Here is a 17,994-nt window from a genome sequence, read left to right as displayed (position 1 = left end):
ATAATTTTGGATCGAGTAGAAGGCATGATATGTTGATCAGTTTTCTTAATTTCTTTGAGATGCTTCATTTATTAGCATGCAAGTGGTGCTGTTTCATTTTCTTCACCACTGTATTGTGTTCAAAGTGCTCAATTGTATCGCTAGCAACTTGCATCTCATCTGAAATAGTGTGATATAATTGAACAAGGACAGGTACAATCAACATTCAACAAAAGTAAAAAAAATCTCTGCTAATGATTGGTTACAGTAATCTTAACCTGTCTGATGCCGAAATGGAAGATGCTGCCATTTAAGAGAGGTGTCCCGCTATGTAAAGATCTTTTCTGGTTTATTAGGTATATACTTCTTTAAATGCATTTTTTTCTTCAGTGACATTTCTGTAATGTCAGTAAAATTATACAGATACAATGTCTATATGTAGTCTACAATCAATCAATTTGACCTCCTCCATTTATATTTAACCATCGTTCTATTTATTTGGATAAGTAAGTTTATAAGAAAATCTGTTATATACAAAAAGAAAATACTTGTTATATACAATAAGAAAAATCTGCTATAATTCCAAAACAAATAATGTATTTTAAATAATTTTACCTTTTAGAGGGGAAAAAAGACAAGAAGGCGAGAGGCACCAGGTTCTGCCTGTAGACACACATGGGTAATTTTACAACACTTACCTACACATTTCTGATGTAGGATTTGGATTTCTATGGTCATTGAGACTTCCAGTAGATTATCTTCTGAGTATCCTGTATGCCTACCAAATCTGTCACATAAATTGGAAAGTGAGTAGTTATATTTGCACAGAGCTTTGGGGAAGGAGGTTAGTGAGCACTGGGCACATCTACACGGGTACATTTTCTGCACAGTAACCAAAATTACTGCAAAGTACAGGCACGCATCTACATGGGCATGCCTGCACCATGCAGTAAATATGTTGAATTATGCTGACGTGCGCATAAGTTTGATTCCTGCATCATTCAGGTATCAAATTTACACCCGATTAGTTACATGTCTAGACGCCTTACTGTGCAGTAACTAATCAGGAGTCAGTCCACTAATCCCAAATCAGTCCACACACAGCATTCATGTGCCTGCATGCGTAGATGCCGGCCTATTCCTGGTTACTGCACAGTAATTTACTGCACAATAAATGTAAGCTGGCATCAGTGCACAGGTAGACACACCAACTGACAAGTAACAGAGCCAGCTAGCCTGCCTCTGAGCTAATTAGCTTGCACAAATGCCACATAGATGTGGTTAATCTGCTTCTGGTTGAAAAGGCAATGTGTATGAAGCAGCACAACATTCCTGAGAGCACCACCTCTTACTGAGAGGACAGTAAGTTTGCTAGGTAGGGTTAGGGCACACATTGCAAATTAGTTACACTGCCTCATTTGTGGATTGGGCATGTGCTGGGTAGAAGCATGTGGGTGGGTTATGCTTCCTGATGGCCCTGGATATGGCACTGAGGGGATGTAGACAAAGCCTAAAAAGCATAACTACTCAGTGGATATGGGTGTAGATGGAGTTTTATATGAGAGAAAGGGTCAGGAAAGACTGTACTTACATATCTGCAAGTATAGTATGACGTAAAGGTCTTATTGACATGCACTGGGGGGGGGGACATACTACTTAGGAGTGACAGTGCTCAGCATTCCCAAATGAGCACTGATTTTAAAATCTTTAGGTCACACCACACACTAATTTATTATAGAAAACTAATATTAAAAATACCCATCAAGATTCAGCAGCATTTGCATCAATTAAAAGAAAAATGTAAACATAGTTATAAAGAAAACCTCAGGCACCGGGGACCTTCTTTCCTGCCCAATCATATGACAGTATCCACTTGGCATACCCTGTTAAAGCTCCCATTTCGTGCAGGAACTTCACTAGTGCCTGCTTCAGCCCTCCCCGAATGCCAGGTCCAGCAGATGGACTCTTCACAAGCATACAAAGGAAGAGAGCTGCTGCATTCCACACTGTACCTTACAAATAATCTAAAATACAACTTCATGTACCGCACAATGCAGGACAATCCTGTATAAAAATGATACACTGTGGATATTTTTATTATGTTAGAACCCATACACCTAAAATAGGTCACCACTTCTTTGAGGCATTATATAAACATATAGTAAATAATAATCTCTGCTTCTGAGAGTTTACAATCCAAAAACAAGACATGACAGGAGCAGCAGATAAACATACAAGCTTGGTGGCAGGTCCTACTTCTGAGAAGAAAGAGTTTTAACTTCCATATAAAACATAAATCACATGTATATTTTGCTTCCCTAGCTTTCTGTTCTTCCTATCATAATTAAAACGAGCATGGTAATTCTTATTTCCATTTGAATCTCTCTTGAAAAATACCATGGGCTAACAAATGCAAACTATCAACAAATGGTTTGAGGTTGCAGAACTGTCAGCCAGTCCTAACTTGTTGGATCTTTTTTTTTTCTTCTTTTCTTTCTTTCTTTTGCAAAGTGACTTATGTTTGACATAGTTTCTTCCAAATTCTTTGCATCTCCCATGTCTCTCTTGCTGGACCATTTAAAGCAGCTATCCCTGTCATTAGGGCTATATGAGTTTTTTGTCTATGGATATTTCAAATAAAATTAATGAAAAAATGAAATGGTCAGATTATTTGGGGGTTTTTATATTTATCCGTTGCTAGTTTCTAGTAAGGAATATTCTAATATGCTATTCCTACACCTATAGCTTCTTTGGTATTGTAGTTGGGGAGAGGCTGATTCTCTACTATCTTTAGCTTTGTTCATCTTTTGCACGCATCTGAATCCAATGTAAAAGGTAGAAAAATTAGAATTTCCACTCCAACCTGTAATTACCCTTATACCCACTTTGCATGGACATAAATGATGACACAAAGTACAAATAAAAATGAGGTTCCCTTAATCTTCCTTTATTGCCCTATCTTGAACAATGCTGACCACAGTGTTGCATTCAACAAGCATCAATCAGAGACTCTCTGTAGCTAGTGAGCTATAGGACGTTAGTTTTAGAAATGGAGATTTTCATTTACACTGCTAACAAGAATACAGGTATTTCACTGCATTAATGCTGAATGATGAAGAGTATTATATGAAGCCTGATTTTTTTTTTGTGGCCATAAAGTATGAATTAAAGTAAACAGAAGGGTTCCTGGGATAAGCTACCTTAAAACAAAAGTTCTATATTATCTACAATTTTGTAATTTTTCCCTAAAAGTAAAGCTATATATAGCTGTTTCAGAATGAAAGCATCATATAAAAATTAATGACAGAATTTTAGGGACTACAAGGGAAACATATCCAAGGATTTATTGACATACTGTCTTATTTATAGAGCAGGTTGGGAATTAAACTAAGCTTTTTCTTCATCAGAAAAGGCTGGATTGTTAAAACTGATCTTTTTCATGAGAAATTATTAGGTTTAACAAATTTCTTGCATTAAAAATGTTTTTGGGAAAAAAGTTTTTTGAAAGTTTTAAAGAAAAAAGTTTAGTCCTTGTCAAAAAGTTCCATTTTGAAAATTATAAAAAGTGTGGTTTGAAATAACTTTTTGTTTCAAAATTTTAACTAAATATAGTAATAGATTGTTAAATTTAGCATGTTAAAAATAATAAAAATGAAATGTGGCTTTTGCCATGAAGCAGAATTTGGGAGGATTTTCAATTTGTGAAGATTTTGAGAATCTTAAATTTCTTTCCTTATTTGGGATAGGAAAAACTTTTGAAATCTTGAAAATTTTCCTGGGATGGAAAAATCATGTCCTGCCCAATCATTCTTATTTAGTAGTGGAATACCTTAAGAAATAGTGAAAATAAGGTTGGCTGGTACTGGCAAGACAGTATTATACAGACAGTCCTGATAAATGACAAGAGCAAGCCAAAGACAGAAAGTTGGCACAAGGCATGCTTTTCATTCTTCTCAGAGACAGGTCACATGCCATGAAATATTTCAGTCATTCTCAAGTGATGAAGTTCCTTATTTATTTATTTATTTATTTATGCTTTTAATTCCTTCATGAAGTTTTTTTATCGGAGTTATGTAATATGATGATATGAAGATAATTTATAGTGGGAAGCTTCTCTCCCACTTTGTGCTTTGCTATAATGGATTATTTGATTTCTGGGTCCCTGCTTCTCCAAGGATCAAATAGCCACAAGATTTCCCTGAGTGCTAGAACTGTATTTAGATCTCTGATTCACCCAAAAGCTATACAAAGTTGCAAGTAGCTAGACAGTTCTCTGTTAGTTACAGAGCTGAGGCGGCTGAAAATCACGTTATTCTAGCAAATGTTGGCATTAGATTATGCACAAAAAACTAGCTTTGGATATTCCCTTGTCATAAACATGTTTATATAAGTAACTTCTACCTGTTGCTAAATCCAGCTGCTTTTTGTCAGTTTGTTTTGCTAACATGAATACAGAAACTTTAATCCATGATGACCTATTCTTCATGGGAGGTAGCTGGGCATCATCTGATCCTCTGTTAAGGGTGGAGGATACTACACATTATTTAATGCAGGGTGCGTCTACATGAGACATTACGTTGCCATACCAACAAGCTATGGTGACGTAGCTCACGGTCCTAGGAGCCGTGGTAGGGGGAGATGAGTCATTGAGGGGAATGGGGTGGGGGAAGGCTAATTGGAAGAACATTTGGGAGAGAGGGCTGGAAGTGGCTAGAGAATGAGACTGAAATTAGGAATCAGAGGAATAGAGGAAGTGGTAAAAGCTGGAAAGGAGCTCTGGTAAGACCCCAGAGCTTGGAAAGACAACTTGGACTGGCTGGGCAAAGAGACTGTATCAGGAAGGCAGGGAGTTGATGAGAAGACTGAAATTGGATGGGAAGCACAGGCTGGGCGACAGTAGAGAAGGGAGAGATTGGATGGGATTAGCTAGAAAAATTGTGGGAGAGGGGAAAGACATGGAAATTCTGGAACTTGGACAGTGACCCTATAGCAAAAGTCTAGGAATACCTAGGCAAGAAAGTGGAATTGGGATGGGATAGGAAAATAGAGGATTGGATAGTGAAACTGGATAACAAGGAGAATGGAACTGGAATGAGGCAAAGGGGAAGCAGGAGGTGGCAGCAATGGAATGGATAGAAGCGGGGGCAAGGCCAGCAGACTGGCCTTCCCCTCGCCCCCCCCCCCTCGCCCCCCCCCCCCCGCTCCCTGGAGATGGTGATGATAGAATGGAGGGGGGGCAAGGCCACCAGAGCTGGCCTCACCCCTCCCTCTTGCTCCTTGGAGGTACCAGCAGTGGCACCAACACAGTGGGCAGGAGCGGGGTCAGGATACTGCAGGGGGGTGAGGCTACCAGTGCTGGCCTCAGCCTGCCCCTTCCCTCTTCCATTGTTGCTGCCTGCTGGCTTGCCGTGGCGGCGGGGAAGCAAGGAGCAGGCTTACACATGTTCCCCCTTCTGTCTCCCCCTGCTGCCATGGCGGGGAACAGGGAAGCAGTCCCAGACCCCAAATGGAAGAGGGGGAGCGGGCCTGGGCCCAGCACAGGGGAGTGGGAGGAGGAGGGGGCCCACCACAGAGGGTGGGCAGAAGCAGGCCTGGGTCAATGCAGCAGCAGTGGGGGGAGGGGAGGTGTGGGCCCAGGCTGGAGTCTGATATGGGGGGTGTGGGGAAGGATTGGGCCCAAGGCAGGGTGGAGAAGTTGCTCCCCCGCCCACCACTACAGCAGTGGCAGCAGGGAAAGGGGAGGAGTGGGCACAGGCCTGACACGGGGGAGGAGGAGAACCGAGCCTGAGTCGGAGGAGAACCGGGTCCGCCGTGGAGGGGGAGCAGCGGGCCTGGCCTGATATGGCAGCAGCGGTAGGGGAAGGGGAGGAGTGGGCCTGGGCTTGAGGAGACCGGAGCCCGAGCCCCCGCCCCCCCCTGCTCCCCCCGCCCCCGTCATTCTTGACAGGCAATTGGCTAGTATTTATATAAAGGTCAATTGGTTGGTTAGTTTCAGTTTTACAGATGTGTGGTTTGTATGCATGTGTATATAATATACTAGGGCTGTGGGAAACAGCACTGTTTCGTTTCGACTTCTGTTGTGCCGTTTCGATGGGCAGTGTTTTGGTTCAAGTTTTGTTTCATTTCATTTCAAAGCACTGTTCCATTTTATTTCGTTGAAACTCCTCTATTTTGGCGCTGTTTTGACATTTCACCCATAGGCTATAATGGGGAAGCACAAAACAGCCTATAACATTGTCATTTCTTGCCTGATTTGGATGAAAATTCCAGGAATGGTAGCCCTGTCTGAGGCCATGAAGTCTGTCAAGTTTCAAGGAGATAGGTGCAGGGGTTTCTGGGGAACTGCACCTCAAGCTGCTGGCAAGCAAAACTTGTGACGTGTGTGTGTGTGTGTGTGTGTGTGTATGTGTGTGTGTGATGGCACAGTTGTTTTTCCATCCCTCTACCAGAGCACTGGGATTGGAAGGGACCTCAGGGAAGGATCACAGTCACTGGCCAGCTACACACGTCAATATCAGAGCAGTTTTTTCCCCTCTTCCCCCTCCTTCTCCTTACTTTCTGTTTCCCTGCAAGTAAGCCCAGCTTCGAAACTCGAAACATTTTGAAACTTTCTAAATGTTTCAAGTGCCCTCATTTTGTCTCGATGCTGTTTTGAAGCCTTTTGTTTCATTTTGATTTCACTGTTTCAAGCTCGAAACGAGTCGAAACAGCGTCAAAACAAAACACCCAGTGAACTTTCTCACAGCCCTAGTATATACTCTATATTGCTTAGTATACAGGTGAAGGAAATGTGTCTTTGCACTTTGAGCCAAATGTTTTGTGGACACCTTACCCTTCATGACCATTCCAGTAACAGCTGCACAATATCCCTGTGGAAACCACAGCAATTGCTTACCTGTAAAACTAATAATAGGGAAGTATTGCATATATATTTCAGCTTTCTTTAATGTGTTGTAGTGGCTGGATACAAAATAGAATGCAGGGCTATGTGACCAGGCCATTTTGAGAACAACTTATAAATTGGAATTAAAATAGCTCCATGCTATTAATATATTGCTCAAGTAAATGAATATATATTTATTGCAATCTGTAGAATTCGTGGATTTTCATATCATGGATTAACTATTCAGAGTGATTAGCAGGAAAATTAATGTGTACTAATTAGCCTTAAGGGAGTAAGAAATTAACTTGATGGCTAAATTTTACATTTTACTACATACCACAGTGAGCAACACAGGACATTTTTAATTAAAGCTTTAGTAAAGTTTTCTTCTGACATACTGGACGCTATTTTCTCTAATTAAATTTAAAGACTGTAGGAAATTTAATACATCCTTGACATATGGGTAAGTCTTTATATGGGCTTGCATTGTAGAATAGTTGTTCAAAGTATACGTTGAAATGACAGCCACTCAGTGTACATTTATAAATTAAATGTAAAACAAAGCAATAAAGGCATTCACAGTCATATCAAAGTGCAGTATATCCATAAAAGCTTTTAGCAAACTCTTACATATTTCTGTATTTGTCTATCTAGTGTATATTTGCATTATAGACTATACAATCCAATTAGCTGAGTCAGGCAGTTTATGATATTTTTAAAACTAATGCATAGAGTATAATCTGTTTTTACAGAACTGCTTACGTGCAAAACCTCATAGTTTTAATTCCCAACCTTTATTCACAAATAGACTCATATTCATGTGCAAGAAAAACTCCTATGGAAGCAATTTTTAAAAATAATTAGCTTACATCAGACAGGTAAGAGGCATGAACTCAGTAGGCTGAGCAGAGAAGAAAAAGCAATGGACTAACGAGTTCTAATCTTGGCTAACATAATTGATTTCTTTGTTGCCTTCCATTTATCTGTCTTGTTTTCTCCCTCTGTAATATGGAGAGAGATTTTACTTACCTACCACTCATGGGTGTTGTGGATTAATTAACATTTGCAAAGAATTTTTCAGATAAAAATCAACATCCTATAACCTCAAATTATTAATGAGCAACTCTAAAAATACAGTGTTGGTCTATTGTAAATGAAAATGTTGTCTTGATGTACTAGCCTGCTGATGCTAGCCAAATTTACTTGCAGAAATGGAATAGGAAAACATCACTTGCCTATAAATTTTTTCTCTTTTATGTCCAAATGGTGCTAATAGTTAATGCAAATAGCAACGTCCTCAGAGGTTCAGTACTATATAATTTAGACTAAATTCTGCAGTCTGTATTTAAAACTGCTAATGATTTCAATGACTAATGATTTCCCTAAGTAAGCACTTTGGGATTTGAACCTTGGAGTCCATTCTTTGGGATTTAAGAAACTCATGCAGGCTGGTGTGTCAGTTTAATCTTTTTTATATCAGGCCCATCTTCATGGTATTTGAGTGACTATTCATTGGGTGCTGACAGAAGTGACTGTTTGTCATGTAAATCGGGCCCCTGAAGCACTCTGCAGCCATGCACTAACAGAGGCGCACAGCTGCTGAACACTGAGTATGCCCAATCATGTGACAGTCTGAACCCTTATTACATTTGAGGGTTCAAAGGAAGCACTCCAAACCAGAGTGCCTTCATTAATGTCTGTCAGCATCCATCAGCCCAGGCCAGTCCTGCCCCTAGGGCTGTCTTCAGAATAGAGGGAGAGAAAGGAGGAGAGGTTTTTCCATCTGGGGTCTGCCCAGCTTGCACTACACTGGGATGGGTGGATTGGAGCCCCCCACAAGGGGCACAGCCTAGACTAAAATCCCTCCACTCCCTCCCCCCACTTCCATTCTGAAGACCCTATTAGACCTGGGAAGGGGGAGCGGTGGGGCTAGGGCAGAGCAGACATGCAGCTGCTGCAAACTGGAGCTCTATCACCCAACCCCCTGGACCCAACAGCCAATGTGTTGGATTTAGGGGAATGCTGTAACTCAAGGCATTCGAGTTACAGCAGGGAGTTGCACATCTGTCAGCATCCATTGTTTTTAGCTCAAATAAGCAACTTCAGCTGAGTTAGATGGGCTCTGATGTTGTCACCCATGAGGCTTTATATATTGTTGCCTATTGTCAGGCCATTTTTCCATCTTCATTATTTTAATTGTTCTGCAATAGCCTTCTCTCCATTCAGCCTGTATCACATCTGCAGAGTGCGTTCATTCTGTCTTTGTATGTAAGCATATTTTTTTATGAACACAAACACAGCCCCACTTGTATATGCACATTTATTTAAGGATAACATCCAACTTTTAATCAATATTTACATAATATGGTTTCTTTGTAATAATAACTTTAGAGCATCTACAATAACCTTCAAACCTTCATAAATGGAGAAGATTCTTTACCAACAGTAAAACAAAAACAAAAAAACCCTACTGAATTCACTGATTTCAGTGGGAATGGGAGTGATGCCTACTTATAGAGCAACCAGAGAATATGTATTATGTTCTTTGAATAAAAGTTTGCTTCAATGATTTCATTTTATTTCAAGTTATTCATGTTATATTAATACTTAATATAAGAAATGGTTTAAGATTTAATAACAGAGAGAATTCTGCTTTATATTTTCCTTACAGCAATTGGAAGGACTCTCATTCCTCGTTACTTTAGCACTGTCTTTGAAGGAGGTGTAACAGACCTGTATTACATTCTCAAGCACTCAAAAGAGTCCTACCACAACTCTTCTATCACAGTGGACTGTGATCAATGCACCATGGTCACTCAGCATGGAAAACCTATGTTTACCAAGGTAACAGGGAAAACTTGTTGGTTGTTTTGCTTGGTTTTTTTTTCAGTGTGTACTGAAGGATAATAACTATGGGGTTTTTTTTCCTGCAAGATTGACTTTATTTCTGAAGTGTCGGGCATTTGCTGCTCTTTAATAATTTGTTATATTCCTTCATTTTATATTCATTATATTTGAAAGTTTTGTGGGCACTCTTTCAAGTCTTTCTAGGGAGCTTGGAAGAGAAGGCGCATAAAACTAAGCCACAAGAGCTACCCAACTTATGGGAACTGTGATTCAGTGGCCTGTCTACCTTTTTCTCATGTTTTTTAAACCACAGTGAATGCTCACATTATTAGTACATAACATTTCGGTTGATATTCTCACTTGATCTATGAAGAGTCCAATCCAAAGTGCATTGACATGTGTAGAAGGATTCACACTGTTGTTCCTTTGGATTAGGCCTTTTTTAGGTATCCACCGCTTCTGATTCTACAGTGAATTTTCTTCATGCTTTGGCCTCTTTTCAGTTTGTAGCTGATTCGTGTAATTAGGAAACTTACAAAAATAGAGACCAAGCAAGAAGAACAGCAGTTGGACATAACAGATGAAAATAAAATTCCTATGTACTTACATGATACACTTCAATGGAAAAATTACAATAAATTGTCATTATTTGGAGTAGAAACCAGTGTTTTGCTTTTAAATCAGGGGTCTTTATCAGAGCCTTAGGGAGCAGTTAAATTAATTCCCTGTTCCAATCTGGCCCATGCCTCAAGTGAAGATGGAGAGTAGGTGGAGGGTACAGAATGCCAAACTTGTAGTAGCCAAGGGTTTGAGAGAGTGTTAGGGTTTGATCATGTGAAACTTGTTCTAGCTGATTGCACTGACTCTTTGCCTGCCACACACACACACTTTTTCCAAAGTATTTGAAGGTCACTGGGGCTAGGGACAGACATTACACGTAAACCGGTTTAAGTGATCAGAAACTGGTATAAACCTGTAACAGAGCAGATGTTCAGTGGTTATAAACCAGGTTGAAAATGTCTGAAACTGCTTTGAGATAAACCTGGTTGAATGTAGCATCAGACTTAACTGATTTGGGTCAAACCGGTTTATGCAATGTCTGACCCAGACCCCTTCCGGTTTAAAATAAATTAGACTCCCCCAGCATCCCGGCATGCTCTCTGGGCTGGGCGGGGCTCTTTGCTCCACAGCAGGGCTGGCCCCTCCCCTCTCCTCCCTGGCTGGAGCTCTGGCAGGGACTGCAGGCTGCCTACCCTCCTCCCTCTCAATACTCCCCGCTAAGCAAGAATTCCCCCCTCCCCTCTGCCTTGTAGAGAGGTGTCTGTGTATTAGCTAGCAGACAACATGCTGGCTATGGTCCATGCTGAATCAGCAGGTAAAATCAACAGGAAGAATCAACAGGTAGCTAGTAATGTCCCTCTGTTGTTTTCGTAATGGGGTGATAAATATTGAGTTAAGGGTAATAAACACTGTTATCAATTCCTTGCTGGGTTAATTAGAGCATCCTGCTGGGGCCTGGCCATGCCTCCCCCTCAGGTCAGTGCTGTGCAAGGGAAGAGAGGGCTGCTTTAGTGCCCCCTGGCTTCTAGCCTGAGCCACTGCAGGTATGTGCCTGAATTTCTGGGATGTCTGTGCAGTTGCAAAGTGATTCAGCCTAGCCAGGTTAGATTAACCTGCAAAGATTGAATCAATTCAGTCTCAGGCTTTTTGAATATCTGTCCCTAGCCTGGGAGAGAGTTATTTGTGCACAGGACAGTAGTAACTTGCCGTGTCTGTATGCATGAGACATTTTCCCCCCTACCCTCCTCCTTGACAGGGCAAGGAGCTAAAATATTATTTCCCCTTTGCCCCTCTGTATGACTGCCAAACACATGTCTGAGTCATTCCTCCCCTTCATGGTGAACTTGGGCCAAAAGCTGAGCAACAGTTAGTTGGTTGACTGTAATACAGAGAGAAGCAAAACTTTGAAACCCTTAATTTGGAATCCCTGTTACCCAGTAAATAAGAAGCAGACTTTTACCAATTTAATTACTTTGTTTTCATTGTCAGCACAGTCTGTTATAGAGCTGTTTCTTCAGAGAGAAAAACAGCACCTAGCTGAAACAAAATCAGAGGTGGAACAGGACTGAAATCGAACCTAGGCTCAACACTTATGTTTAGAATCAAGTATTTGCAGGACCAGGGTATTAGTGACACTACACATGCCCCATAAGGAAGTCTATGTCGTGGGTTGTAATATAAACTCCCTATACTTAAATAGAAAGCTCACTCAGAGTATGTCTACACCAGACACTTTACTGTGCATTAGACTAATCTAATGTTCAGTAAAGCATCACTATCTACACATGTGCAGCAAGTACTGCACAGTATATTAGACTAATAGTCTGTTTTCTAGTACCTGTACAGGTACAGGTTTCCCTTCATTTATACTGTACATGCGTTCCTGGAGAATGGCGCATAAATCGAATTTGCATAAAGTCAACCCACTTTACAATGTAACAAATAAGGATAGGTTGAGGTAGTAAGGGAGGAAGAGGGAGTGAGGCTGGGACTAGCGAAGGGGCAAGGGGAGGGGTGCTGCTCCTAGGCTGCACAAGGCAGCAAAGCAGAGGGCACAGAGTGGCCCTGGGAGCGGCTGGTGCCAGCTGTGTGAAGCTGCTGGGCTGCACCGTGCTTTGCCTGTCCCCACTCACTTCTGCTCCTGGGCTGCACCATGCCCTGGTGCAGGAAGCTGGTGTCAGCTGCTCCCAGAGCTGCTGCAGATGGGGTGAATGCTGTGTCTCATGCCACCCATGGCTCTACTTGTCCGCATTCACCCCAGCCCATGCTGGAGCGGCCCCGGGAGCAGCCAACACCAGCTGCCTCCACCATGGCACAATGCAACTCAGGAGCTGGGGTGAACCCAGATGCGGGAGAACAGGCGGAGCATGGTGCAGCTCAGCAGCTGCAGGCAGCTGGCGCCAGCCACTCTTGGGGCCACTGCAGCCGGGCCTGGGGTGAGTGGGGCCACGGCCCTTTCTCCTCCCCCCACAGACTTACCTGCTTGGGCGGGGTGGGGAGGGAATGGACATCTATGCTGATCACATAAGAGCAAATTTACCTTGCATATAACAAATTATGGGTCTAAATATTCTCATTGCATAAGAGTGAATTCATATATAAAGAACCTGCATAAATCGAGGGAAACCTGTACTAGAAAAACAGTGCATTAACTAAGATGATGTACTGCACATGTGGATGCTAACTGGGAGCAAATTGTTCTTAGTCAGCCTAGGTAGCAGCGGGCCACAGGGGCCAGTGAGATGCTGCCTGTCAGCCACATAGAGATCTGGCTGCTGAGAAGCTACCTCCCAGCCATATGGAGATTGGGACCCCTCCTGATTTCCATGTGGCTGGCACAGCTCTCCCCCTGCCCTCTGGAGCTTAGGGCTAAGCCCCTGTGCCCCTTGCCAGTCAGGGGCTAGAACCCAGGGGAGCCCGGAACTCCTGCTGGTTGCTGCAGAGGGGCAGAGAATGACACATGTAGACATGCATAAGGGAGCACTTTAATGAGCCTGAATTATCTGCCCAGAAAATTCAGGTGCATTAATTGCACATGTAGACACATAGACAGAGATCCAAATTGGGCTTCTGAAAAAAATTTGAGATGCTTTGAATATTTGTAGATTGCAAACATGACTTTTCTTACAAAAATAACAATTGAAATAAGATATCTTGAGTATGTGGAACAAGGGAGGACAGAGGAGGAAATAATTTATCCCATTCTAAAATGAATGAGTGGCCTTCAAATGTGTATTCACGGCTTCCAGTGAAGTCACCACAAGAACATGGGCCCAGCATAATTACTCTGGGAAGAAATTTACCTTTGTGGCACGTATACACTGGATCAAATTCAAACCTCCTGTAACAGGTATCACTAAATGAAATTTAATTTGCTTATGCATAGTATATCAGATTTTGGCCTGCAAGGTTATTTCTTTTTTTCTTTCTTCAGTAAGTTCTTCATAAATGCTGACATACTAAACACACAGCACTTGTTTGACACGAGCTTTGATCTGATGAGCAATCCATAAGCTTAACATTCTCTAAGTAGTTTATAATACAATAAGCTCGAGCATTTGTTAATTTGTTAATTATTTAGCTTTGTTAATTTATTATGTCAAGAGTCCAGAGCTGTTCATTATGTTTTGGTTTTTTTTTTTACATTTTCCTTGTTAGGTCAACTTATTAGTTAGTATTAGGCAAATATGCGATAAACCATTTTCAAATTCTTGTATAAGCAATGTAACAGCGCAGAGTTAATACGTGTCTAAGCACATGAGTAGTTCAAATTGACTTTAGGGGAATAGGTACCTTAAAGGGAGGCACATGCTTACATATCTTGATTGATCAATGTGTAAATAAAAGCTGCATTTGAAAAGAAATCAAAGGAAAAAACAGATATCTTCTACATGGTTAAGGATATGACTGAAAACCTATAAAAAAAAGAAAATATGTGTTCAGGATTGACGGGTGCAATTGGTAGGAGTTTTGCTACTGACTTTTATGATAAGAAGATCAAGTTTCTGTCATCCAAGTCACCCAGGTTGATTCACCTTGATGTGTATTCCAGTTTGGGCTTTTTTTCCCCCACTCAAACAAAATCATTAAGGAGCGCTCTTACAGAATTTACCTAGGTTCTTATAATTTACTTACACTAAATTTTATACAGCAGTTGAATTGTTATTTTAGTGTTGATGCTTTTTGCTTTTCCTTGTAGCCTCACAAAATTAAAACTGTACTACCAGAAAATCATAATATGTGGGCATGGCTACATATGCCCCGATGTGCAGTTGATACTGCGCAGTCATTTAGTACTTGCTAAAGCAGTAGAGCTCCATGCTTTAGCAAGTACTGACTGCACAGTCCCAGCGGCACACGGGTCATTTTCAACCCTACTGCGCAGTAGCAGTGGCATCATGGGTACTGCCTACCGATGATGTAGCTCATCCCTATGGTGATGTAGCATCTCATGTAGATGCACCCTGAATGTACCTGTTGTTAGGCTGTATTTGTTCCCTGTGATTGAAAATGAACCAGTCATCTGTAGTGTACAAGGATAGCATGGAAACTAGCTTCATGATTTTTTTAAATGTTGCTGAATTTTTTGTTTTGTGCTTTCATATACTCATGAGATTATGTCTTGTGTAAAGGGACAGATCTGAGAAATGGTCATTAATAAAAGCTGAATAAGAAAAAAGGCTGCATTATTTTGGAAAAATCAATATTCTGTCCAATAGAAAGCAATATTGAGATTTTTTTCCTGGGTGCAAGTACCTGAATATCCTACAATTAATCAAAGCAACAAAAGAGTTAAATAGCTATTGGTTAGTTTGAGAAATGTTCTTTTTTAGTTTTCTTTTTCCTGGCCTAGTCTAGAGCAATCACGTGACAGACTGAATGCCTGCCAGCCTCTTTCTTGTTGATCCTCTGGAGACCATCTGTGCTGGGGGCATTGATTAGAGTGTGTCTGCTGGGATTACATCTTTTCTGTTGCCATGCCAACTAATCAGCTGATTTTGGTTACCACAGAAACAAAATGTCAGAGCTCACACTACGGTAACATGAATTCAGCACAACAGAAAATGTTTTCTTAATTGGAGACCCTTTTGATTTTGGATTCTATATGAAAGACAGCCTTTTTTTTTTTAAAGGCCAATTTAAAATAAGAACTATGTTAATTTTATTGACTAGAAGCAATGTATAAAGTTCTTCTGTACATGGAGAAATTAAATTCCTTTATAAGATGTGTAAATTTTTACTACTATGAGATGAGGTATGTCTTCCAGTTTTTCTGTAGTAATTTGTTTATGTCATTTAAAATAAATTCTGTTAAGAACTGTTTCTTTGAGTTTCATGGAAGACATATTTGTGAGCTATGAGATATTAGAAATTAGAAACACTAAATACATTAATGTAAAAGGGAAGAATCCTTGCCCTTAGAACAGTTATACCAAGAGGCTGGGGGATATAGGCAAGTGGGTGGATGGGTGTTTGCGCATGAAATGTTTAATCCTAGGGAAAGTGATGAGGAAATCAGAGTCAAACAGGGCAGTGAGTTCTGCATGTACACCATCAGCCATGCAAAGGAAACTGAAGGCATGAATGAGGTAGATCAACCAGGAGAGACAAGGACCTGTTGCAAGTTCCTTCTTGCTAGGCCTAAAACTTTTGAACATACAATGTGCCTGGTAACATGGCAAAAGGTAGTTTTGAACAGCATGCAAAAGCAGGTCAAACTATGAAGAGGCACAGTGCTGCCCTCAGAAGAGTAACTAACCAAAAAAGTTATGTGCTGTAAAACAAGCAACTATATAAATCTGAGTTTGGTGAACACATAGAGATACAAACAGACTAAAGAGAAATCTAGCATGCCAGGCTCTTAATTAAGGTAATATTTGATTACTGTTTCGGAAGAAAATCTGATTGTAATAGAAGTTTATGCAATTTAAGTGTCTGTTTTCTATATTGTTAGAACATTTCACTAATTACTGTCTGCATCTTTTTATTATGCACTGAACTGCAGGTTCTCTCTGTTGTACTAGCTTCTAACAGGAGTTATGAAACCAAATTCCTATACCATTTTTTTTTTAAGTCAGGAATAATGTATTACCAGCTCATCTAATACATACGGGACACATCTACACGTGCATTAATGTGAAGCAATAGACTCCAGAGCTTATTGCTTCTGAGTTTATTGCTCCTGGGCATGTTGTTTGAACGTGTGCCTGGGACCACAGCATGTTGAACCAGGTCAGAGCAGACCTGCCTGGCAGGGAGCCCTGTGGGTGAGCCTACCTGCCCAGGGATGCTTCTCCCTGGCTCAGTGTGCTACAGAGGGACTGGCTGGGGTATGGAAGTGATCCAATGTGGGGCTAGCTAGCAGGAAGCCCATGCAGTAAAGCACCTTTATGTCCCAGCCAGCTGGGGCAATGTCTACACATGCACTGCTGTGACGTAAAAACTCTGCAGCAAGATAGTACTTGTATTTATAAGTACTATCCTCCTGTGGAGTTAGTTTACTCCAGCATAATAGGGGTGCACATGTAGATGCATGACGTTTACTGAGGAACTAATTAGTCTACTTGGGTGCTTGTACACATGATGAAAATTGGCCTTTTTTGCTATTTAATTGCATCACACTGTACACGTGCAGGATTTTTTTATGATTTAAATGAGTTTGCTATGTTGCAAACTAAACCACATCTGCATGTAGTTTAGTTAGCACTGTAGCTATTTGTAACGTTGCAACCTTTGACAGCTTGTCTCCCAGCCTCAGGAGAGGCGCATTGAAGGCAGAAGCAGCGAGGGGCCCAATCCTTTTTGTTTTTCCATGGAGCCTGCCAGGGTCAAGCCAAGGGGTGAGCTGCCAGTGGGCGAAGCAGCTCCTGAGCTGCAGAGGTCCCCAGTCCTTCCTTCCATGGTGGTGGCACTCCGTGGGGCCACCTGGGTGGGCTGCTAGGGGACTGGTGCTGCCCCAGCTTGGGTTTAGGGAATAGTTGGATCGGGCTAGGTGCTGCCTGCAAGCTGGGGCAGCGCTCGCCCACTACCCACCTGCCTGGGTGGCCCCAGGGGGAACCGCCTCTGTGGAGAGAAGGTCCAGGGCCCCCTGCAGCTCAGGGCCTGCCGGCATCTCACCCCCCAGCTGTGAGAGAAGTGGGCAGGCTCAGTGGGGGTGAAAGGATCAGGTGCCTCACTGTTTTCATTTTTTTTTTTTTTTTTTGCTCAGCAGAGCCTGCCTATGCAAACTGCTGCCAGGCTGAGCTGCAGGGGGGCCTGGTTCTTCCCTCTGCAGTAGTGGTGCCCCCTGGGGCCACCCAGGTGGGGCGCTAGTTGGGATCAAGCTGGCCCAGTCTCAGGCAGCACCCGTGAGATCCAACTCTTCCCTGAGCCAACACGCTGGAAACCCACCGGGTGCTGCTCCTCACCCAGGTTTAAGAAAGAGTTGGATCCAGCAGGTGCTGCCTGTGAGCTGGGGCAGCACCCATGCAACTAGCACCCCATGTGGACAGCCCCAGAAGACACCACTGCCAGGGAGGGAAGGACCAGGTTCCCCTGCGGCTCACGGGCTGTGTGGCCCAGCAGCACCTCGCGCAGTCAGGCTCCACTGAGAAGAGAAAAAAAACTGCCCACCTCTCCCACGGCTGGGCGTCCAGCTGCCACCGGGCCCTGAGCTGCAGGGGGCCCCGGACCTTCACTTCAAGGTGGCAGCACCCCCCAGGTGACACCCACCCACTAGCAACCCA

The 17,994-nt window shown here is 42.2% G+C and overlaps 1 protein-coding gene across 12 annotated transcripts in view; it reads left to right on the top strand.

The window, feature by feature from the left end:
* LDB2 (LIM domain binding 2) overlaps positions 1–17,994 on the top strand; it is a 357,070-nt gene that overhangs the window by 268,883 nt on the left and 70,193 nt on the right. For all 12 annotated transcript variants that reach the window (XM_025211432.1, XM_025211438.1, XM_025211435.1 and 9 more), the window contains one exon: positions 9,534–9,706. In XM_025211432.1, the coding sequence (XP_025067217.1) occupies positions 9,534–9,706 (173 nt within the window). The remainder of the gene's footprint in view (positions 1–9,533; positions 9,707–17,994) is intronic.

Source organism: Alligator sinensis, unplaced genomic scaffold (genome assembly GCF_000455745.1).
Source record: "Alligator sinensis unplaced genomic scaffold, ASM45574v1 scaffold466_1, whole genome shotgun sequence".
Classification (NCBI taxonomy): domain Eukaryota; kingdom Metazoa; phylum Chordata; order Crocodylia; family Alligatoridae; genus Alligator; species Alligator sinensis.
Note: the sequence above shows the minus strand (reverse complement) of the source record. Positions and strands in the feature narration are given on the sequence as shown.